Here is a 23,970-nt window from a genome sequence, read left to right as displayed (position 1 = left end):
AGGGCTGCTCCAAAGCTGCATAAAACAAGTTTAATTTCCAACCAGGGTCACAGTCGTTGCATTATCCCACAGTTTTGAGCAAGGATAAAGAAGGTGAGTTATTAAACATACACAGTCTACATTCCAGAAAAAGGAAAAAGAAAAACCCACTTCAGAACTGCAGACACCACTGTAACACCACAAATCTGGGAGGCAGAGGAAAGGGGGAGTCCCTAGAAAAAAAGCTTAGAACAAGGAAGAAAAAAAAAAATTAAACCAACTTGAGAAAAGCAAGAGAAGGAGCTCACAAAAACAGAATGAAACACCTAACCCAAAGACCGGTTAGCTGAAAGGGAATGTAAAACATCTCCCCTCTCCTAGCAAGACCCCGAGATGGTACCAAGATGTTACTGCCCCCTGCTGGACAAATCTGGAGCAGCACCAAGGCAACATTCAAGGCTGCTTCAGCCTGTTCAGCCTCGGGAGGTTCCAGGAGGTGGAGACGCTGGGATAAGGAACGGAGGAGTGGAACGAAGCCTGCAATGTACAAAACCTATTTGCAAGTAGCATCTAAGTGGGGAAGTTCAGAAAGTGGCAGAGAACGAGGCAGAGTCCTCACCAATCACAAAGATAGAGCAGAAAACCAAATAGAAGACAACACAAGGAAGAGGACAAACAGGCAACAATGGTAAATGAACAGAGAAGGCAAAGAGCTCACAGAGCAGCAACAGAGGTGGGAAATAAACAGAAGACAGCAAAAGAAGTGTGAAGGGCAGTGTCTGGAGTGAGAGGAAAGAACCCATTTTAAAAAGGAACAACCCCTGGCACCCCCATGTACAGATCACACACACGCGCACACACACAACACACGCACGCACACACACACACACACACACACACACGCTCACACACAGGTCTAGAGTACAGCCACACGGCAGCTGGGGTAACAGCACTATCTGCACTGGGGGAGAGGCCCTGGACCTCTCACACTTCAGCTGGGGCAGGATGAGGAACTGATCTGCCTGCTGTCCACAAAGGTGGCAGGAAACCTGGCTCAGAACGGCCCTCCTGGGAAGGGTCCCTCAGCCATGCTGCAGAGCCCAGGGTCCTAACCTTAGCAGAGAGGTCACGGGCAGCTGCTCTGGAGCTCAGGGCGCAGCCAGCACACACAGGAGCCCACAGAACAGCCACCGCTTCAGTGCAATGACAAGTCAGAACCCAGGTCATAGCCTAACGGACAAGTGCCCTCAACAGTGCTGCAGCGCAGCAGCAGAACTACAGAATGCTGGAGGGAGGGCCCTGAAGATCTCTGTCCTGGCACTGGTCACGTAGGGACCTGCCTCCTCCATCCCAACCCCACAGACCTACTCAGGGACAGTGTGTGAGGACTGGGGAGAGCTGCCAGGAAGGAGGCGAGGACAGCGAGGACTGCGAGAGGCCCGTGAACACAAAGTCATCTCTCAGCTGTCCTGAGCTAGACAGAGAAGTGGAAAACAGGCGTTGATACTAGGTCTGCTATTACTCCACCTGGTCAGTCCTTGTTAGGCCAGCAGGGCTACTAAGGGAGCAAATCTCTGACAAAGGACAGATGGAACCACCCAGCCCAAGACCAGAAGACTGAGGAAAGTACAGGAGGCAGGAACAGGACTGCTCTGTGCCTGGAGGCCTTCTCCAGACCACATTCCACCCCTCAGGTCCCAAATACACCAGGTCCCACCAACCCACCTCCCTCTGAGCTCCTGGCGAGCAGACTTAAGGAGAGTGGGGGAGAATCAATACAACACTCCGGACTGGTCAAAATGAGGGGCTCCACTCTCCTTCCTACTAATGAGGCAGAGTAGAACGGCAACTCCTTAGAACAGTCATCCAGAGATCAGTGCCATTTCGTGCACTCACAGAGGAGGAAGAGTTTAAGGAAGATGGCTGCAGAGCCCATCCTCGATCCTAACATCCAGGTACGCCCCTGCAGAGAGGAGAGCAAGTCATCCGCCCACACCCCCTTTTCTCCCAACATGGAAGGCGGATGACAGGCTCCAGTTCGCAGTGTCCTAGCTGGACACCACTCCCTCCCCCGACCTCCACATATATATCTCTCTATACACGTATATACAGGCGCACACATGCACGCACACACAGAGAGGCCCGTGCAGTTTCCATGTAGAAGAGGAGAGGGTGCAGAAGGAAAGGAGGACAGGGAGGAGAATGGCCGGGGAGACACAGAGGGGCTCAGATGCCAAGAGCACAGCAACCAGTGCCACACAGCAACAGAGAGAACACCCACTCCTCCTCCTGAAACCAAGGGGGACCACCCCAGGAAACCATAACAGCCTCATTTTGTTTTAAATCCAGTAAATTGGAATGGTTCATCATCAGGACAGCAGTTGGGGGCTGGTCATGTCAGTGGACCGGGAAGGAGAGAGGGAGGCACGGGAGGCAAGGTTCTTGCTGAGCATGTGGATGTGATACCCAGGACCTTGGCCACACTTTTAAGAGAAAGAAAGGGGAAGGTGGGGTAGGGAGACAACAGGTGTGTCAGGAGAGGGTGGGGTGGTCGGACAGGGGTGCCTGGCTCTCACTTCTTGTTTTTGAGCTGATTGGCCAGCCAGTCCAAGCCTTCATACAGCCCGTCCCCGCTGGTAGCACAGGTGGCCTGAATGTACCAATTGCGGTGACGCAGAGAATGCAGCCCCAGCTTGTCTGTGATTTCAGCAGCATTCATAGCATTCGGCAAATCCTGCAGTGCAAGGGAGACACACAAAGATACCTCAGGATCTCTCAAAGGCTGCTAGAGCACCCATTTACCAAAGGCATGTGTGTGGCTGCCACCTCCTTCGTCTCAGGAAACCCAGCTCAGGATCTGAAGGAACTACTCCAGGCCCAGTAGTGCCAGAACACCGAAGCCAGTGAACTAGATAGGAGGCCGAGGGTTTCAAACATGTGTGAGTCAGATGGCCAAAGAAGCAAGTCTGACAGCAGGAGCAAGGCCCGTTCCTACAGCGCACCCCAGGGAAAATAAGAACCCTGCAGAGGCAGCTCCGCCACATTCGTCCCCAGGACTGAAATGCTGCTCAACACCCTGGGCTGGGAACAAGGGAAGGGGCACGGAGAAGCCAGACGCTCGCATTTCCCACACTGCCAACCCGACAGCAGCAGTTCACTCCTATAGAACGAGCCCCAAGGATCCTGATTTCTACAGCCAGGCTGCTCTCTCCCACCTGCTTGTTTGCAAACACGAGCAGCACAGCATCACGAAGCTCGTCCTCGGCCAGCATCCTCATCAGCTCTTCTCGGGCCTCGTTGACCCGCTCCCGGTCGTTGCTGTCAACCACAAATATCAAGCCTACAGAGCAGAGAGAGCGTGGGACACACAGAGGTGACAGGTGTCTCCTGTCCTATCCCTCCCCCTCCAAATGCACGTTCCCCTCCCTCCACTCCCAGGAGCTGCATCAGGGAAAGGGCTGGCTACCCAGGACAAAGAGAACAGCCATCTCTGCAAAAGCCGAGCAAAGCAAGGCCAATCCCGGGGAGTCTGCCTGCCATACCTTGGGTGTTCTGGAAGTAGTGTCTCCAGAGGGGCCGGATCTTGTCCTGGCCACCGACGTCCCATACTGTGAAGCTGATGTTCTTATATTCCACTGTCTCCACATTAAACCCTTTGGAGGGGGGAAAAAAGTCAATGGCCACTGGCCTCAAACACCAACACCTACAAATAATGATCCATTCAGTTGACTCCCATTTCTTCTTGGCTTTGGATGTGACATCAAAACCAAAAAGTTTAAGGGATTCTGGGACCTCATAATCCTTGACCTGTATAGCTTAAAAAAAAAAAAAAAATCTAAAAGGGCTGGAGAGATGGTTCAGTGGTTAAGAGCACTTGTTTGCGAAAAGGCTGGGGTTTAGTTCCCAGCGCTCACAAAGTAGCTCACAACCATCTATAACTCCAGCTCCAGGGGATCTGATGCTCTCTACTACCTCCATGCTCACTAGTCACATACAAACATATGTTGCATACATACATGCAAAACATAAACCTATACATAAAATAAACATGTCACATATTATTATAATATATGTATTATTTTAGGAAGGAAGAGCTAAGAAGTCAAACAGTGAGGTCTGATCAGGAGGTGCATGGCTGCCTGGGTAGTTATGAGCCACCTTCTCCCCTGTTCATGCAGATTCTGGTCCTCCATTCTACAAAGAAACAACTCTGCTCTGTCCCTCCACCACTAACTGTATCTAAGCCAGGATGCGGGGCTGAGAGGCAGAGGAAAAAAGTGAGACATGAGCTACAGTGCTAACGAGCTCAGGGTGATGACCCACAGCCCCCATGTTTGCAGCAAATGCTCTCCCTCACATGGGCAGGGCTTAACCAAGATTTCTACTGAAGATCTAAACCAAAGCAAGTCCAGGCCAGGCGGGAGATCAGGAGGAGCCCCGGCCTCCCTCAGCCCACAAACAAGCTCGCCTTACCAATGGTGGGGATGGTGGTGACGATCTCCCCGAGTTTCAGCTTATACAGGATGGTGGTCTTTCCTGCAGCATCCAGGCCCACCATCAGGATGCGCATCTCCTTCTTTCCAATTAGGCTCTTCAGAAGGTTCCCAAAGATATTGCCCATGATGACAGTGTCTGCTTTCCACGGGACCCAGGTAGGGGCAGTAGTAGTCTGGGTTTAGCCTGGTCCCTGGTATGGAGGCTTGATCCTGAACAAAGGAAACACACATATCACTTGTAAGGACTTCACAGTCACAGAATTTGCCAAAATTATAGCTGGAGTTCATTCACTACTGGTTCAACAGCAGAAGGGACTATGATTCCCAAGGCCATCACACTCAGACTGAACTTTTGAGAGCAGAGGCAAAGCAGAGGTACGCCCTTCTCTGGCTATGCCACTGATCTCTTACAGTGACTCGACCAAGACTCCTTACTTCACCTTTGCAAATCCTAAAAGGATTCTAGTTGATTTCTAAAATCAGTTCCAGTGTTCTCTGTTACAGCCCAGAGCACTGCAAACCCCTTTACCCCTCCCTCCTCCGACCTTACCCTGAGACTTCTGCAAAGGGTGGCGCAGGGTGGAATGAGGAGCGGCTGTCCTAACTCCTGACAAGGCTCAGGCTTGCCAGGTGCCCAAGGTCTACCAACTGCTCTAGTCGAGACTGTTCCTTCCTTGCCTGTAACTCCATTTTCCTTCCATACCCATGTAAATGAGCAAGAAAAATACCACTCATGACTCCTAAAAGAAGCTCATCTTGAGCAGGGTGGTGCAGGCCTGTAATCCCAGCACTCAGGGAAACAGGCAGGAGGATCTCTGTGAGTTCAAGGCCAGCATGGTCCACAAAGTCCAGGATAGGCAAGGCTACACAGAGAAACCCCGTTTTAAACAAACAAAACAAAACAAAAAGCTATTTTATACTCTGAACTGCATACAACTATGTCCTTGGCTGGGAGAGTAGGGAAAGGCTTTGCTCTCTCTTTGGCCCACCCATAAAAAGCCGGAGTCATTGTTGTTGTTTGAAACAGGGTTTCTCTGTGTAGCCCTGGCTATCCTGGAACTCACTCACTCAGCAGACCAGGCTGGCCTCCAATTTAGAGGTCCGCCTGCCTCTGCTTCCCAAGTGCTGGGATTAAAGGTGTGCCCCACCATAGCCCAGCTCAGCCAGAGTGATTTTAAAGGGCAAACCAGGCCATTTGGTTCTTCTGTTCAAAACTTTTGGCTGCTTCAAGTTCCCTTTTAGCAAAACCAAAGCCCTTGCAGCACTGCATTCCTAAAAGCTAGAGCAATGCTTGATGCACTTCAACAGTTCATTCCAGCTGCTGCTCCCAGCAGACAAAAACCAGGCACTTATGCATTCATGCACCCTCCACTCACAGGACAGCGCAGATGGACAGCGAGGCAGGTGTGCTAGCTCACACCTATTCCATCAGGAAGTGGAGCCAGAAGAACCTTAAGTTTCAAACCAGTTCCTCAGCAAGACCAACTCTCAAACCAAGCCCACCACCCACACAAACAAAAGACACTTCGAAATGTTCTATTGCTTTTACATTTACCTATTTTACTTTAGGTATGAGTATTTTGCTTGCATATTTGTCTGTGTCAGGTGTGTCCTTGTGCTCACAGAAAGCATTAGATTCCACTGGAATTATGAATGGTTGTGATGGGGCTAAAATGAGGACTCAATGATTAAGAGCAGGTGCTGCTCTTCTAGAGGACCTGTGTTCAATTCCCAGGAACCATATGGCTGCTCATAACCACCTATAATGGAATCCAATGCCCTCTTCTGGTGTGCAGACATACAGAATGAGCATTCATACACACAAAATACATAAATAATAAATCTCTTAAAAAAGAAAGAGAGATCAGTTGTGAGCTGCTATGTGAGTGCCGGGAACGACCCAGGACTCCTGCAAGAGCCTGTGCCCTTACCTACCGAGTCCACCTTAAAATGTCTGAGCTGGGGTCTTGGTTACCTAGGCTGGCCTCAAATTCACTACATAGCCAAGAATAAACTTCTGCTCTTACCTCCGCCTCCCAAGCACTAAGATTACAGGTGGCTTAGGAGTCATCTCTAAAACAATCATAGGATGGGCATTCAGAACCACCCATGCCAGCCAGTTCTCTGCCTCAGGAAGCACATGTCAGCGGGCAGTTTACTCGGCAATCACCATATGTTAGCTGCTGGCACTCGCTAGAGTCTGGAAACCAGTGACACACACACCCCAAACCCAGAAGGCAAAGAAACAGGTCAAGACAGTGCATCTAAACTCAGGAATGTGTAAGGTAGATGATGAAGACACTATTTACAAAGAAAAGAAAGTCTGCTGAGAGTTTAGTTACTTTTTGAAAACTTCTTCAGGTTTATTTTTGTTGTTTTGTTTTCCTTTCCTCGTCTGTAGCAAATTCCAGACTAGTGCACAGAAGTCAGATCAACAGCCCCTGGAGATCGAAATACTAGGTTGTTCAAAAATAAAAAAGAAATGAATGCACTAGAGTGTTTCATCTTCAGACACCCCAGACACCCGCTAATGAGCCAGGTGTGGCTCTCTCGGGTTTTCCAGATGAGCCCTGCCTCTGTCCCACAAAGCTCATACCCCAGGGACAGGGCGTGGTTCAATTTTAGGGCTCAACCTCATCCATGGTGCCCACTAGCCAGCCCTGGCCCCCCATCCTCCCTCAACTCACCCAGTCAGCTCTAAGGCTCTCTTGCACATTCCTAAGGTGAGGGCAGGGGGAAGGGATCAGGACAAGACAACCTTGGCACCTATAGCAGGTGGATTTCTGGTACCATGACCTCCACAATGAAAACCTCCAGGTTTTGGGGGATCAAGTAAAGAGATATTTGCTCAAGGTTTGTTATTAGGTTCTGGCAGAGATCTTAAACTTGGGCCATACATTTCTCATTGTCCTTCATGACCAAACTAGTACTGATCACAGTGAGAATAGCTGCTGAAAAAGAAAACCAGCAGCCAATTACCCCTTACCTGAAAACAGCCTGGACCTGAAAATAGCCCTCTGCTCCACTTCTCTGCTCAACTGTCATGCTGACATCACAGTTCAAAGACAATGGAGACACATGCCTCTAGCCCAAGCTCCGTGAAGTGGAAGCAGGATGGCTTGGGGAAAGAGAAATGACTACACCTGCTTCTGTGCCACAGCACGCCTCTGAAGGTCCCTGAAAGATGTGAATTTCTCATGCAGCACACATTACCTTGTGAAGCTTGCTTTCTTATAAATTGGCACATAATCATCTCCCTAATTAAAATGTAATCTCCTTTGCAAGATCTATATCCTTTATTGACTTGGGGCCTGTCTTTATTCCCACGACTAGATCACTATGAATGTTCCATCATGCATATTGACTTGAGCCTCAATCTGAGAGATGCCTGTATCATTTCTTCTGTTCAGCAGGATTGGTATCTATCTACGTATGTACTATGTATCTATGTTAGCTGATCAAATGTGCGGTCGTGGTGATATATGCCTATGATCCCAATACTCAAAACCTGGAGGCCAGAGGATCAGAAGTTCAAGGCCACCCACAGCTATCTATCAAGTTTGATGCCAGTCTGGGCTACGGGAGTTCTAGCTAATGGGGGTAGGGGGGATCATCAAGAATGAACCTCCTTCCAAAGCCACCTCCATTACCGTCTCCATGTTCAGTGCCTATTGTCTTTGTCACCACATACCCAAAACAAAGACTGGAGGGGACAACAACGGAAATAAAGCCAATGTTATGGACAAGACACAGACAAGAGCCACAAAGCTGTCTGCTAAACCTGCTTCTCCAAAGCTAGTCCGAGCCTCTTTCAAAAGACCCCTAAAGACAAGCAGACAAGACACCCAGAGGGAAATGGAGGAAGCTGATGATGGCAAGGGCAGAAATAAACCTGGAGAAAATTCTGGTGTCAAACAGACTAGGTATAGAAATCTGGAAGTGGTAGAGATGACAATAAAAATGTGGACATTTAAAAATATTTATTACTGTTTTTTAGATTTTGTGTAAGGGGAGCCTGTATGTATGTATTTCATGTGCATGGCTGGTGCCAGAAGAACCAGAAGAGGGCCTCGGACCTCATGGAACTGGAGTTACTGAATCAAACCCTGATCCTCTCCAAGAGCAACCTGGGCTCTTAAGTACCAGCTCGCCAGCCCTGTCTGTACATCCCCTCCCCTTTTTTTCGAGACAGGGTTTCTCTGTGTGGCTTTGGCTGTCCTGGACTCGCTTTGTAGACCAGGCTGGCCTCAAACTCACAGCAATCCATAGCCTCTGTCTCCCTGAGGTGTACCCTCTTAAAAACTGGATTTCTAGTGACTATACACTTGGCCTTACTTTTAAGCTTTACTGTCAGCACACAGAACAGTCCTCTGTGGACAGCAAGGCGGCTCAGCTGGGCAAGGCACTTGTTGCCAGGTGTGATCACCTGAGTTAGGTCCCTAGGACCACAGCAAAGCAAACGCAACTCGTGAGCTGTGCTCTGCACCTCACACACGGCAGCATGCGGGGACACGCACATACACACAAGTAAATGTCGTTAAAAAGGGGGTGACTTTTTGTTTGGGGGAAAAACAGATTAATAATGTCCCCCAAGCTGGACTGACATGGAGAAAACACCTTTGAGAGTTTGATGGGCTTTTCTTGGCCCCCAGGAGGAGATTCCCTGATGTTGCCACGTGTAGGAACCACCATAGCACAAAGGCCTTGTCCCATGGGAACACTGAAAATCATTTTATGTTAACTTATTTGTATGTGCCAAGTGCACACGTGGCACACACATGCACAGGTCAGAGACAACGGGAGGAGTTGGTTCTCTCCTTTCACCACATGGATTCTAGGAATCAAGCTCAGGTCTTCACACCTGGTGGCAAGGGCCTGGACCTGCAGAGCTAGCTCAGAGGCTCCTAAAAACTCATCTTTATGTCCTCTTCCCTGTCCACCGCTAACACAGACTTAATACTTGAAAGCCAGAGGCCTGGTAGAGTCTGACCGGTAAAAACAGGCTTTGTCCTTATGTGTGTCAGGGGATCCGGAGTAGAGGTGACGTCACTAACGTGGTGGTTTCTCCTCTTCTGAGGATGTGGCTCTTCAGACTGAGAACTGCCCTTTGCCTCTCACGTCCTGAACGCTATCACTGGTTCACCAATGTTTAACCACATACTTAACACAACACGTCAATCCTTACTGTAAACTCTCTCTATTCAGAGTAACAAAGGCTTCGCTGGATTGTTTTTAGGGGGAAGAGACGACATCATGTAACCCAAGCTCCTAAGCTACCTCAAAGTACCAGCTGGGGACGGGCTGTGAGATCGCACCAGCATCCGCACACCCAGACAAGTGCTTCCCAACCAAGACCTATACCCACCCTTGCCTTTACAGTGCCCTCCCTGGATTCCACAAGGGAATCCGCAAACTCTGCGGTTCATGGCCGTCTCTCCTGCAACACTGTGACTATTCGTAAAAGTGTCTTTAACAAAGCTGGGTACAATTTGACTTGTGCAGGAGGGGCGGGCAGTATTGGCAATTTCCCATACAGAGCTGACCCCAGAACTGTTTGAGGAACATCCATAAAAGACTAGAGCAAAACTGGTGACATTTCCCCTTTCTGTTAACATGCAAATGAAGCCAATGAAGACCTAATTAAATACATGATAACAACTAAGCACACCCGTGGAGCAGCCAGGGTTTGACTCCCTTTTAGCATAATTAGGAGCTTGGCTTAGCATTCCTAAGGAGAGGCTAGCTCTTGGCTTTCTCTAGCCCTTCCTGCCAACTAAAACACAGTACATTGTCCCCATCACTAGGAGTGGCAGCTTTTAGCAATGAGCTGACAACACAAGTCCCCACATAACAGACAATTTTATCTCCCTGGTTATAAACCTTAGCCATTTTAGGGCTGAGCTCTTTCTCTAACCCTGTGTGATTCCTTGCACCAGAATACATTCCTAGAAAAAAAAAAAACAGGAACAAAAAACACAGGTAAAAGCTGGCCATGTACCCAAGTCACTTCCCTTCACCACACAGAGATGGCACCCTGTGCTGATGGGGCAAATGGCCAGGGCTCCAGGGACTGTTAAAACAGAAAATATTGACTCAAAACGAAAACAGACTATAGTAATATCTCTTAACAGAGCATCTCAACATTCTATTTTACATTCAGAAATGTCTGTTGATCAGAGGCAAAAATAACAGGAACTCCAAAATTGTGCTCTAATACAGGGTAACTGACTACAACAGTTCACTCAAGGACACTGACTGGTTTAAAACTCATCGGAGGAGCACATCCACTTCCACCCCTCTACTCCCACAAAAGGCAGCTTTTGCTACAGCTGGCTGCTCAGCCATCTTGGCTTATGTGTTTTGCAGAAAACATGGCGGCTTCAACCTTCAGGACGGACTTCGTGATGGTAAACAGCCCAGTCAGCCACACAGTCCCCCCATCTGATTACAATGATGGACCAGGAATGTATCCTAAAATGCTTCAAATGCAGCAGACTTCAGATCTGCCACCACAGTCCTTTGGGGTCCAAAGGAAAGCAAAAGACCTTTCAAACTCTCTGCTGCCAGGCAATGTAAAGTATGAGCAACTGTGTTCCCAGGTAATTTTCAAATTGAGGAGTCTATCACAAATAGAAACGCTATTTGAAACACAAGACCAATAGTTCAGGTGCAGTAAGTCTGCATCAGTCTCCTGGACTGTTGGCTATAATATATTTTTAGCTTTTTTTGTTTTGTTTTATTTTTGAGACAGGGTCTCCCTAGGTAGCCCTTGTTGTCCTGCAGCTTACTATGTAGGCCATGAGATCCTTGAACTCACAGACATCCACCTGCCTCTGCCACCTAAGTACTAGGAACAAAGAAATATGCCACCACACCCAGCTGTTGTTGCTATTTCCTCCTCCTTCATTCTTTTTTTAAAATAATTTATTTAATTTTATTCTCTGTGCATTGGTCTGAAGGTGTCAGAATCCATGGATCTAGAGTTATAGACAGCTGGGAGCTGCCATATGGTTGCTGGGAATTGAACCCAGGTCCTCTGGGTACTCTTAACCACAGAGGCATCTTAACCACAGAGGCATCTCTCCAGCTCTTCTTTTCTCTTTTCAAGTCAGGATTTATATAATCCTGGCTGGCCTGACAAGAGATGTGTCTGCCTCTGCCTCCCAAGTGCTGAGGTTAAAATTACGTACCACCATGCCTGAAGACATCTGTAAATTTTAAGTGTTGTCTCAAGAACACTGAAGTCAGAACACAGAAACGCATTGGTATCTTAGTAAATTCTAAGCCAGCAAATCCCTTCTTTGGTCTGCTACCGCTGACTAGTCAAAGGATGAGGACTGAGCAAGGCTGATGGACTGAGCGGGAACTCTGTTGTAGAGTGTCTGCCTTGCATGCAGAAAATGCTGGTTCAATTCTAGAACTGTACACACAGGCACACAAGTATAGTTCCAGCACTAGAAAGATGGAGGCAAAGAAATACGACAACTTTAAGGTCATCCTTGGCTACATAACAACTTCCATGCCAGCCTGGAAAAAAGACAAAGTAAAGGGTAATTCCCAGACATGACTCTCAGATCATACCTGCACTAAAGGAAGAAGAAGAAGAAGAAGAAAAAAAAAAGCAAATAATAAAGTGGGAATGAATATAAGAAAAGTCTGTGCACGGACATAAAGATTAGAGTTACAGATCACATATTTTATTGGTCAAGGCCATGTGCAATTGGGAAGTAATGTATTTGGCTGTAGCTAAATGGAAGTGATAAGGGATGATACTGGAGAGACAGGGAGGGGACAGAACAGGAAGGACCTGAAAAACTACAGGCAGAGTAACAAGCAGACAAGCGCTGCAGATACTCCAGCAGCCTCACAGCTGAATTCAAAGAGGGCAAGGCTGAAAGCAAAGACTACTTGACACATACGATAACACAAAGGAGAAATCGAGTTCCTAACCAGGGGCTGGAAGCAGCTGAGAGCACTGGCTGCTCCTACACAAGACCTGGCACCACAGAATGTGGCTCAGTTCAAGGGGGCTCCATGCCCTGTTCTGTTTCCCACAAGCACTGCACACACGCAGTGTATTTACAAAGATGCAGGCAAATGCACATACATGAGAAGTTAGTTAAATCAGTTTTTAGAAGTTCTTGGTAACAAGGGGTAGCAACAGAAGACAAGACAGATTTGAAACATCAATATGGCAGAATTCACTTGGCACTAGCACTTGGGAGGAAGAGGCAGGAGGATCTCTCCAAGTTCAACGCCAGACTGATCTACATCGCAAGCAAGACGGCCAGGGCCACATAGAGAGACACTATCTCAAAAAAATAAAAAAAAAGGTAGAAGTCACAGGTCTAATGACTGATTAAATGTAAGAAGGAAGAGTAGAAAGTCAGAGATGACCTAGAAACTTGGTGGCAATTCTTTAGGCAGAAAGAGTCAGAGGAGTAGATCTGGTCAGGATGAAGATGTCTGATTTAAGATTTAGCACAATTTACACACACACAGAAATACACACATACCTCTGCAGGCATAGGTATAGACACCTGAGTGCACGTGTGCTGGTCAGGACACCCAGAGTTAGAGTTAGAAACTGTTTCAAGTCGTCTGATTTGAGTGCTCGGAACCTAAGCTGGGTTCTCTGAAAAAGCAGTTTGTGCTCCTACCCACTGAGCAACCTCACTAGCTCCTTAAACACTGATTTTTGATGTGCAAAAATATGAAGTCTAATAGACAGGAGTGAGCTGGGACCTTGGAAATCACCCATGCAAACAGTGACTGAAGCTTCAAAAGAACCAAGATAGCCTCAGATGACAGAAATTCCTGGCTGCCTCTACCATAGCCATTCTGCCCTTCTAATCAAACCCTCATTTTGTTTAAAACTGGGGAGACACAGACTATGAAATGTATTTCAGCAAAGATGGCTCTTCCTCATTTTCATAGGGAATGAAAAATGACCTGGCTAAGATGTATGGGGGCATTAATTTCTCTTGCTCGTGACTGGCTCATTAATGGTCATGCAGAAACGGTCATCAGTAAGACATGAGCAAAGTTCCCTGGGAGCATCTAAGAATGTTTTCTTTAATGTTTAAGTAAGAACATGAATGTTCTCTTGCCCAGCCTTCAGTCGACAATACAAAGATGAAATGCTAAACCTGAGGAGGTGGCTCAGGCCTGTAATTTCAACACTCTAGAGGCCATAGCAGGAGGACTGCCAAGCGCGTTAGCCTACAGAGACCCTGTCTCAAAGAAAAAAAAAAAAAAAAATCAATAAAACCTGTGTAGGGGATGGCTCAGTCACTGCAACGCTTGCCTTGAAAGCATAGGACCCGAGTTAGAGCCTCAGAACCCACCTAAAAATAACCAGCTATGGTGGCACACACCTGTAACCCCACCATAAGAAAAGAGGAAGATCCCTCAAGGCTCACTGTCCAGACAGTCTAACCAAGAAAGTCTGTCTCAAAGGGTACAGGTATTAGGCTAGAGATGGCTCAGTGGTTACGAGCACTGGCTGCTCTTCCAGAGGACCTGGGTTCAATTCCCAGCACCCACATGGCAGCTCACAGCAGTCCCAGGGGACCCGATATCCTCACACAGACATGCAGGTAAATAAATGCACATAAAATTAAAAAATAAAGAAGATAAATATTAAAAAAAGATACAGGTATCATTCTCCATGATCCCCAAAGTTGTCCTTCAGCCTACACACACACACACCTCAGCACACTCCTGTGTGCACGCATGCACACACACACCACGGCACATTCCCATGCGCATGCCAACATGTTCAAAGGAAGAAGGGCTGGGCTGGTTGAGCAGGTCAGCACTTGTCCAATGTGACAACCTGGGTTTGATCCCTGCAATCCCCATATGTTTATCCACTGGCCCTGATGTGTGTGCTATGACAGTTGTCTTCCCTCCCACACACAAAATTAACGTAATTCAAAAAAAAAATCATTTATTTATTATGTACAAAGCATTCTACCAGAAGAGGGCACCACATTTCACTATAGATGGTTGTGAACCATCTATTGTGAACCATGTGGTTGCTGGGAATTGAACTCAGGGCCTTTGGAAGAACAGTGAGTGTTCTTAACCTCTGAGCCATCTCTCCAGCCCAAATGTAATTTTTAAAATTATTAAAAAAAATAATAAGTTAGCTGGGACACTAGAACAGTTCAGAGGCTGAGCCGGCTACACAGTGAAGGCCTATCTCAAATCAAAACAAAGCCCCAAACTCCCAGGGATCACAAAGGACTCAGCGGTTAAGAGGGCCGAGCTCAGCTCACAACACACTCCTTTCTGACGTCCACGGGCACCAGCACACATGCTGCACACACGTACACACAAAATAAAAATCTTAAAAGCAAGTTAGGAGGAAGAGCACCCTTCCCCTACTCAAAGAAAGTAAAAGGACACACAGAAGAGCTCTACTGTTGTGAGGCTGAGACAGGGGGATCACAAAAAAGGTCAGCCTAGGCTACACAGTGAGAGTCACAGCTGCCTCCCTCCCAAAAATAATAAAAACAAACTAGACAGAGCAGAAAAATGGGAGAAAATAGGCCCTGTAAGGACAAGCCAGTGGATTAAAACAGTGTTCCTGCCGCACAGAACACCTGCCATTTCAACTGTCTTCAAGCCTACAGCTCAATGGCGTAAGTACATTTACACTGCTGTGCAACTGTCATCCTTCTCCAGACCTTCTCAACTTTCCAAACCAACTGTACATGTTCACATGCCAGGTTGTAGCACTTGCGTTCAGTATGCACGGGTCCTGGCTTTCACCAACAGCACTGTGGACAGATGCCCCTCCCTCCAGGCAGCCATGGCAACTGCCGTTCCTTTCTGGGGGGGGGCGGTGTCTGAGTGTACCTATGGAGGTCACAGTCGGTTCTCTTCTTCTATCACCAGGACTTGACTCGGGTGGTCAGGCCTGGCTGCTGGCAACTTTACCTCACCGTTCCCCTTCTGCACTGGGTTAGCTGGTCACCTTGACACAAGCTGGGATCAACTTTGAAGAGGGGAAACTCAACTGAGAAAATGCCACCATCAGACTGGCCTGTAGGCAAACGTGAGAGGTCCCACCCCACCATAGACAGCGCCACCTCTGGACAGATAAATGGTCCTGGAGAGCAGACTGGGCAAGCCATGGATGGGAGCAAGCCATAACCAGCATTCCTCCATGATCTCTGTGTCAGCTCCTGCCTCCAGGTTGCCGCCTTCAGTTCTCTTCACGATGAACTACAAGCTGTAAGATGAAATAAACCCTTCTCTCTCCAGGTTGCTTTTTTTTTCTTTAATAAAGATTTATTTATTACTTTAGAGTCATTCATTCATTCGTTCATATTTTTTGAGACAGTGTTTCTGTGTAGCCCTGGCTGTCCTGGACTCACTTTGTAGACCAGGCTGTCCTCCAACTCACTGAAATCCTCCTGCCTCCGCCTCCCAGCAAGTGTGCACCACCACTGCTTGGCTTGTATCTGCCTTTTCATACCTGGCTCATTTCAGTCATATTTCTTTAATAAAGCTCTCTGGGCTAACCTCTGTCTGGGGAAAAAGTCTAGCTGGGTGTCATGTGGTGAGACACGCCTTTAATCTCAGCATTCAGGAAGCAAAGGCAGACGGATCTTTGAGAATCTGAGGTCAACCTAGTCCACACAGCAGGTTCCAAGCCAGCCAGAGCTACACAGTGTGACCCTATCTCAAAGAATAAAAGAAAATCTTTGGAGCCAGAGAGACAGCTCAGTGGGTAAAGTCAGGGTTCTGTTCTCAGCTGGTTATGGTGCTTGCCTTGTTTTACGTATCATGTTTTTTTTTTTTTTTTTATGTGCAGCTGGGCACCATGAAGGTGCCCGGTACCTGAAGAGAGAGTTGGATCCCTGGAACTGGAGGAATAGACAGTTGAGGGTTGTCACGTAGGTGCTGGAAGTGAACCTGGGTCCTCTGACAGAGCAGTCAGTGTTCTTACCTTAACACTAAGCCATTTCACCAGCCCCCTGCTCTATGTCCTAAGATCTGAACAGCCTACAACTATTCCAACTCCAGGTATTCTGTGACTGTTCTTACCTGTGGAGAGCCCAAACACTATGCTTTTCTCACTACAAAAATCTCACAGACCCCTCAGCTGTCCAATGACTGGTCCAACTTGAGGCCCACATCACAAGAGGGAGACCACGCCTGACACTGCCTGGCTGGCCAGGAACCAGGAAACCAGAAACTGGATATCCCAGAGACCTAGGATAGAACCAAACACTACTGGCAAAAAAATAATAATAATAATAATAATTCAATGAGATGATTGTTGATGATGTTCTGCTACACTCACAGATTGGTGCCTACCCAATCGGCCTCAGGGAGGCCTCCTCCAGCAACTGATAGAGGGAACATGGAGACCCATACCCAAACATTAGGCAGAGCTCCAGGAACTCTGAAGAAGAGGGAAAGCAAGGATTGCAGGAGCTGGGGGTGGGGAGGGGCACGGGGTTCAAGGACCCCGGCAGAATGTGGACTAAGCAGGGCTCAGAGGCTGAAGTGACAATATTCTGCATGGATCTAAGCTAGGCCTTCTGCATACATGTTATGGCTGTTAGCTTGCTGTTTTTGTGGGACTGATAGTGTGCATGGGGGGGGGGGTCCTCTGACTCTTTCATCTGCTCTTGGGACTCCTTTTCTCTTACTGGGTTGCCTTGTCTGGCCTTGAAATGAAGGCCTGTGCCTAGCCTTACTGTAACTTGTCATGCCGTGTTCAACTGATATCCCTGAAGGACAGCTCTTTCTGAAGGGAAACAGAAGAGGAGTGGATCTGTGGGAGAGGAGATGGGAGGGGACCGGAAGGAGTGGAGGGAGGGGAAACTGTGGTCAGTTGAGATGTAATGTATGAAAAAGGAAATAAGAAAAAGAAAAGAAAAAAGAAATCACTGAAAATCTATCAGTAACCCTGGCAGATAACAGAAAGCCTTAAAACCAACCTGAACCCCAGGCTGCAGACAAGATGCTGTTCTCAGTGACCAAGTCAAACAGAAAACCTGACCACTGCAGCAGCACCTAAGTGGAGTGGAGAGATGGCTCAGTGGTTCAGTGGTTGGGGGCACTGGCTGCTCTCGGAGGACCCAACAATCGTGTTAATTCCAGCTGCAGGAGCTGGAACAACTTGTGGCTGCACATTCCCTACGGGCAGGTAGTCCACACACGTGCACACAGGCAAAATGCCTGTGTACTAGAACATTTCTTTTTCTTTTAAAGAGCCTAAACAGACAAATGTAGTCTGCCCACACTTGTCTGTTTCACTTCCTGAGGTAAAGCTTCCCAAAGCGCCTCTGATGCCCCAGGTCAACTGAAGGCACCGCCCGCAGAGCCAATGGGTGGTGAGGCAGGACTAGAGCCTGCAGGCCCATCAGCCCAGGGCTCTAGCTGCTGCCCGGTGTCACTTCCTGTGTGTGCCGGAACAGGGAAAACGCTGAGAGCCCCGCATGACGAGCCCTGCTCTGCAAGGGTCTGCCCAACGCTTAAGCGCAAGCACCGGGCTGACACTTTATGAACAGGGTTCCACTGAGAGTGACAACATATTCAGTGTCAAGGCACTGGGGGCCCCAGTACTCTTCCTGAATTTGACAGACTGGAGAAGCGGTTTCCATGTTCTCGCAGCCCTAATGTTCCTGAGGACTGAGAGGGTGCGAGACGTTGGGATGGTGCGGCACATGGAGGAAGTGAGGCCACTCTAGCCTACACAACGAATTTAGGACAGTCTGGAATGCACGCAACCCTCCCTCAAAATTAGTAGAGATGGCTCATCAGGCACAAGCACTTCCTAGCAGGACAGTAATTAAACATTTTAAGGGCACTTGTTGCTCCTGCAGAACTCAGGTTTGGTTCCCAGCATCCATAAGGTGGCTCACGGCATCTTAACTCCAGTTCCTGGGGATGTGACACTTTTGTCTAACCTCCACAGATGTACACTTGGTGGACATCCAGACATGTAAGAAAAACATACACATAAACACAAAACATTTTTGTTTTTCAAGATAGGGTTTCCCTGTGTAGACCACTCAGAGATGTGCCTGCTTCTACCTCCTGAGTGCTGGGATTAAAGGTGTGCACCACCACTGCATGGCAAATAAAACGTTTTTTAAAAAAACCAAGGGGAAAAAAAGAAAAGGTCCAATTAAACTTTAATAGACAGACAGACAGAAGGAAGGAAGCTGGCTGGGAAGAAGAGACTGCTCATACAAAGGTTCTAATTATGTTCCCCTCACTTTCCCCATCGCCATAGCAGGCCCGCTTTTCTCAATTAAACATTTTATGTTTAGACTTTAAGGTTTATTTCAGGTGAAGTCTGAATGCTTTAAGAAAAAATACAGGAACAGGAACACAGCTCAGCACGTACAGTGCTCGCCTGGCACGCACAAGGTCGTCCAGAGCCTAGCTCCGATAAACTACCGTGGTTACACAACCTACACGCCCAACACCACAGAAACGGAGGCAGAAGAATCATGAGTTCAAAGACATCTTACACAGCTCGTTGGAAGCCAGCCTAGGCTATGTGACCTCATCACATGTTCAACAGAAAGCAAATGCTCTTGCATCCTAAATCCATTTTTAAATTTAAACATTCATAATTGATACTCACACATAAAGTAATAAAAGGGTATGTGTGCCAGGCTCTTAACAGCAATGGGAGAGCTAAAGGCGGCAAGAGACATGTCACACTCAGTTATGTGACCCTTATGAGGAATACAGCAACAGAGAGCCCTCAGGCCTTAAGCCACTCCTTTCTAACAGAGCCTCTTTAGAAATCCAGAAGAAAACATTCACAGAAGACCACACCTTAGACAATTCTTTCCCAAATTAGAATATTAAGCCTTCACTTAAAAAAAAAAAGTTTGCAGCCAGGTGATGGCACATGCCTTTAATCCCAGCACTCAGGAGGCAGAGGCAGGCTGAGGTGGAAGCCAGCCTGGTCTATAGAGTGAGCCCAGGACAGCCAGGGCCACACAGAGAAACCTGTCTTAGGGAAAATAAAGTAGGTTGGGAGAAGATGGCTCAGTGCCGAGTACAGGCTGCTCTCCCAGAGGAACCAGGACCAATTCCCAGTACCCCCATGGCAGCTTTCAATCACTGTAACTTTCAGTCACTGATGTGACAGCTCCTCTAACCTCCTCAGCCCTGCACGCGTGCTACAGGCACACTCGCAGTCAAAACACAGAAAACTGTCACAAATACTAAAAGATTATTATTATTTTTTATTTATTTGAGATGGGGGGTCTCATTACGTAGCCCTGGCTGGCCTGGACAAACTGTAGAACAGGCTGGTCTTGAACATACAGATCCCCACCTGCTTCTGCCTCCCTAGTGCTTGGATTAAAGGTGTGCCAACAAGCCTGGGGAGTGTAAATGTGAGAGCAGGTGAAACCCCAGAAGACACTGAGCTAGAGCTCCAGTTGAGACAGTCAGAAATGCCCAACAAGGGCACTAGCTAGGAGCAACTCCTGAACCACCTCTGTAGCAGTAAAAAAGGTTTAATTACACTTTTATTTCGTGTGCATGGGGTATATGTGGGCAGGGGTACACCATGTCCCACGTGCAGGTAAAAGAACGGACACTGGGGAAGGAAACTGGGACCTTCTGCAAGCGCGCTCTTAACTGACAACTACCTCTTCAGCCCCATCCTCGCATATATCAAATTATATGTGTGCGCATGCACATGTGCAGTGCCCCAGGAGGCCGGAAGAGGTGGCTGGATCTCCTGGAGCTGAAGCTACAGGTGTCGTGAGCTCCTGAGGTGGGAGTGGGAACAGGACGCCAACCAAGCTCTAACCAGTGAGCAACTTGGGGTGGGGACTGCTTGTTATTTAAACGAGGTCTCATGTAGCATCCACTGGCCTCTACCTCCCAAGAACCAGGATTACATCCAGGCCATACTCATCACACCCAGCTTTAGACTGGCTTTTCTATTCTGTTACATCATTTCGTCTGGAGGCAAGAAAGTATCTTTACAAGAATCAGTTGTCTCCTTCTACCAAGTGCACCGAGGGCAGGAGTGGGGACTCAAGCTCAAGTCTTCAAACTTGGCGCAAAGAGCTTTTATCCACTGAACCATCTCAGCAGCCCTACAAATGACCTTTCTAATAAACACTACTCCGGAACTGGAGCAGAAGCACACTCCTGGAATCCCAGCACTGGGGAGGCAGAGGCAGGTGGATCTGAGGCCAGCCTGGTCTATAGCATGAGTCCAGGACAGCCAAGGCTACACAGAGAACCTGTTTGGAAAAACTGGAAAACAAACCACCCCCACCTGACCCTACTCCAGATCACCCCTGGCCTCACATCCAAGAGGCTGGCTATTGGCCTGTCCCTGGCTCCAGCTCCACCTCCTGCTTAAGCAAGAGCCACCTCTAAAAGCTGAGGCTGAAAAAAGGCCACCGCTTAAAAGGGTCTATGCAAAGTCACTGTCACAACTGTCCCTTCACATGGGCACCAAGTTGCTCTTCTGTGAACTTCCTCTCTTTTAGGCGGCCCTGAGCGCTCATGCCATCCTTATCATGGTGGGCTGTTAAGCACAGCTCCCACTCTCTGGTTGGTGTGTCTTACAATACTCAGTATTTGACATTTATTACCTCGTTTAATTCTCACGGCAGCCCTGCTGGGTAGCTGCCACCATTGTGCCGTTTATGCACACGGAAAATGAAGCTAAGTGAGAACAAGTAATTTTAGCAAATACATACAATAAAACAGCATGGACAGGAGATGAATCCACTGCCTTTTTGTCTGCTCCTACAGCCCACCTTCAATTACTACAGTTTTCTGCCTCCAAAAGCACCTTTAGCCAAAATGGTTTAAGAAGCCAAACCCACAGGTATGTTTTGACTCACAGGCCTTTTGTTTCGTTTTGAGACAGGGTTCTCTGTGTAGCCATGGCTCTTCAGAACTCCCTTTGTAGACCAGGCCGGCCTCAAACTCACAGAGATCCACCTGCCTCTGCCTCCCTGAGTGCTGGATCACAGGTGTGCACCACCGTGCCCAGCCAACTCTCAGGCGTCTTGGTATCTGTTTCTAAAGTTATATGAAGAAGCAGATGCCACAATTTCTCTCAGTTACAATCTCAACCTTAACAAACATGGTTTTAAAGAAGTTTCTCCCTCTAATCACTGGAGACTGCCTCTGTCCTTAATGACTGAAAAGGGGTTTAGATGAACACACACTACAGTGTCGATTTTAAGACCTGACAAGACGTCTCAACTGCTCAACTACCTCCAAATACATCAGGTTTTTTGTTTTTACTTATTTTGTTTGAGACAGTCTTGCTATGTAACCCAGACGGGCCTAAAACACTACCCTCCTGCTTCGTCTTCCTAGGGCTGAGATTACAGGCCTGTGTCACCACACTGGCCCTCCTTCCCTTCTCCTGATGCTGTAACTAGAAACTTCACAGAGTTCTATACATTCCCATCCCGTGTCCTCCCTATAAACCAAGATTAAGTTCAAACCCAGCTTGTCTCAAAAAAAGGAAGTAGGGGTCTGTTGTGGTGGCTCACACTTTGACCTCGGAACTCAAGAGACAGGGGCCGGCAGCTGCGAGTTTGAGGCCAACAAGGGGACTACACAGAGAGACCCTGTCTCAAACAAACTGAGGTGGGGGGAGGGAAGGGAAGAAGAGCCGACAAGCCGGCAGGAGACGGATATGTGACAAATGGGAGCCTTTTCCAGCTGCCTCCAAGGTCAACAATTCGTTCTGTGAAGAGCTGAACTTAAGCAAATCGAGCCTTTCTAAAAATGAGCTTTAACAATTCACTCACACTCAGGTCCAATACGCCAAAGACCAGTCCTCTGGCCACCGCCACACACAAGTGACACACTACCCCAAACAGATCTAAGACAAAATGGCAGCAGAGACGGTCTCCATCTACCTGACTGGGGACAGAGACGGAGGTATGCGGAGACTAGATTCTATCCTGTTGCAATGACTCAAGCAATCAGACTCCTGCGGCAGATCTCCTCCCAATAAAACTTTCATGCCACAGACCCAAGGGTGACCCAATCCAACAGCAGCAGAGACAGGTTTTACGTTACCTTCTCCCTCACCCTAATGACCTCACTATTTTCTTCTCGCTACAACCACACACTCCTCCACCACATTCTTCCTGACCCAGAGACCAGCAGTAATATAACCCCCCAAAAGAACAAGTCTCTCCAAAAATAAAAAATAAAAAAAGAGTCACCACTTAACTAATCAGCCCTGAGTTTTAACAGGGAACTTTACCTCCCACCACCCCCTCCTTCCTTCAAAGGATTGGCGTAAGCAATGGCTTCATTTTCTGTTCCGGGAATCCTGGTACTTCCTAGAGAAAGAAAGCGGATTGGAAGACACAAACTCAGGGCCAGTGACAAGATGCTCCCTCCTCTTTACAAGAGACCGCCCCCGCTACGCCTGGGGGAGGAAGGCCCCACCTCTCTCCTCCAAGCAAGCTAGCTCAGGTCCCCCTCCCCCTTCTCCAGCCTCCTCCCCACCCTCTCCCCACCTGCTGCCCTCTTCCCAACCTGCCCTTCCCAACACCCCAAAGCAGAGCGCAACCTCCGTGAGAACACTGCGCAGCGGTGCCCCACCAGTAGGCCCCGATGCTAAGGCCCAGAGCCCGTGCCTCACGATGGGTGAGGGAGAATAACCACAGCCAGGCTTTTCTTTGGTTTCCCCCCACGGCTCAGGCGGGGGAGGGAGAGAGAAAAGGCAGCATTCCTCGGAGCCCTTAAACAGAAGGGAAAGATCCAAACAGCCACACCGCCCCCGCATCACCTCCCACTGGTCAGCCCGCCTCCCCCTCAAACCCCAACCCTCGAAAGCTCACCTCCGCAGCCCAGGTCGCCCTCTCGGGCGAGGCGGAGGACAAATCCGTGCGCGGCCCCCGCCCCCACCCCAGCTCAGCGTCCTTCAGCTGCGGCGGCAGGAGTGGGGCTGGGGTCCCCCGCCCCCAGCTCTGCGAGGATTGCCCACCGCGCCTCGCCCGGCAGTGCGGACCGGACCTCGGCGGGGGACTTCGGGCTCCCGGGCTCCCACCCTCTTCCCTGCCCGGACCCGCCTTCCCTCTCCGGCTCCGAACCTGTTTCTGCTCCCGGCGCCGCGGCTGCCACCGCCGCCTCCGCAGGTTCCGCCTGGCTCTCGGGCCGCTGCCTCCTCCCGCTCCCCAAGCCGACCGCGGCGAAGCTGGTCCGCTGGCCCGCTCCCCGGCTCCCTCCTTCCTTCCCTCCACCTAGCACCGGAAGCCGCGACGGCGACAGGAGCTGTGCTGCGAACCCCCACCCCCAGGCCGGGATACTTCCCACCTCCACGATCGCGCGAGAAGTGCGCGGTAGCGAGCGGCAGCTCTCGCGAGACCCATCACCATGGCAGCGGCTGCAGCAAAAGCAGCCCGGTGCTGAAGCTGAGTCTAGGCGGGGGCCTGTGTGGGGGCTGCAAGATCCGAAGGCTGAGTGTGGAGATGTGTGCGAGGTGAGGCTCCCAACTTAATTC

General features: G+C 48.8%; 1 protein-coding gene across 2 annotated transcripts; it reads right to left on the bottom strand.

Annotated features, from left to right (window-relative positions):
- Nucleotides 1-16: 16 nt before the first annotated feature.
- Arf3 (ADP ribosylation factor 3) lies at nt 17-23,745 on the bottom strand. 2 transcript variants are annotated; one of them, XM_021634909.2, is made up of 5 exons: nt 23,561-23,745; nt 4,453-4,685; nt 3,522-3,632; nt 3,195-3,319; nt 17-2,713 (listed from the first exon to the last, which is right to left on the bottom strand). In XM_021634909.2, the coding sequence occupies exons 2-5, from the start codon at nt 4,598-4,600 to the stop codon at nt 2,552-2,554; spliced, it is 546 nt and encodes a 181-aa protein (XP_021490584.1). In that variant the 5' UTR covers nt 4,601-4,685; nt 23,561-23,745; the 3' UTR covers nt 17-2,551. The 2 variants fall into 2 exon arrangements, with proteins under 2 accessions (XP_021490584.1, XP_060244659.1); XM_060388676.1 differs by lacking the exon at nt 23,561-23,745 and adding an exon at nt 23,309-23,443.
- Nucleotides 23,746-23,970: the final 225 nt, after the last annotated feature.

Source organism: Meriones unguiculatus, chromosome 8 (genome assembly GCF_030254825.1).
Source record: "Meriones unguiculatus strain TT.TT164.6M chromosome 8, Bangor_MerUng_6.1, whole genome shotgun sequence".
Classification (NCBI taxonomy): Eukaryota; Metazoa; Chordata; class Mammalia; order Rodentia; family Muridae; genus Meriones; species Meriones unguiculatus.
Note: the sequence above shows the minus strand (reverse complement) of the source record. Positions and strands in the feature narration are given on the sequence as shown.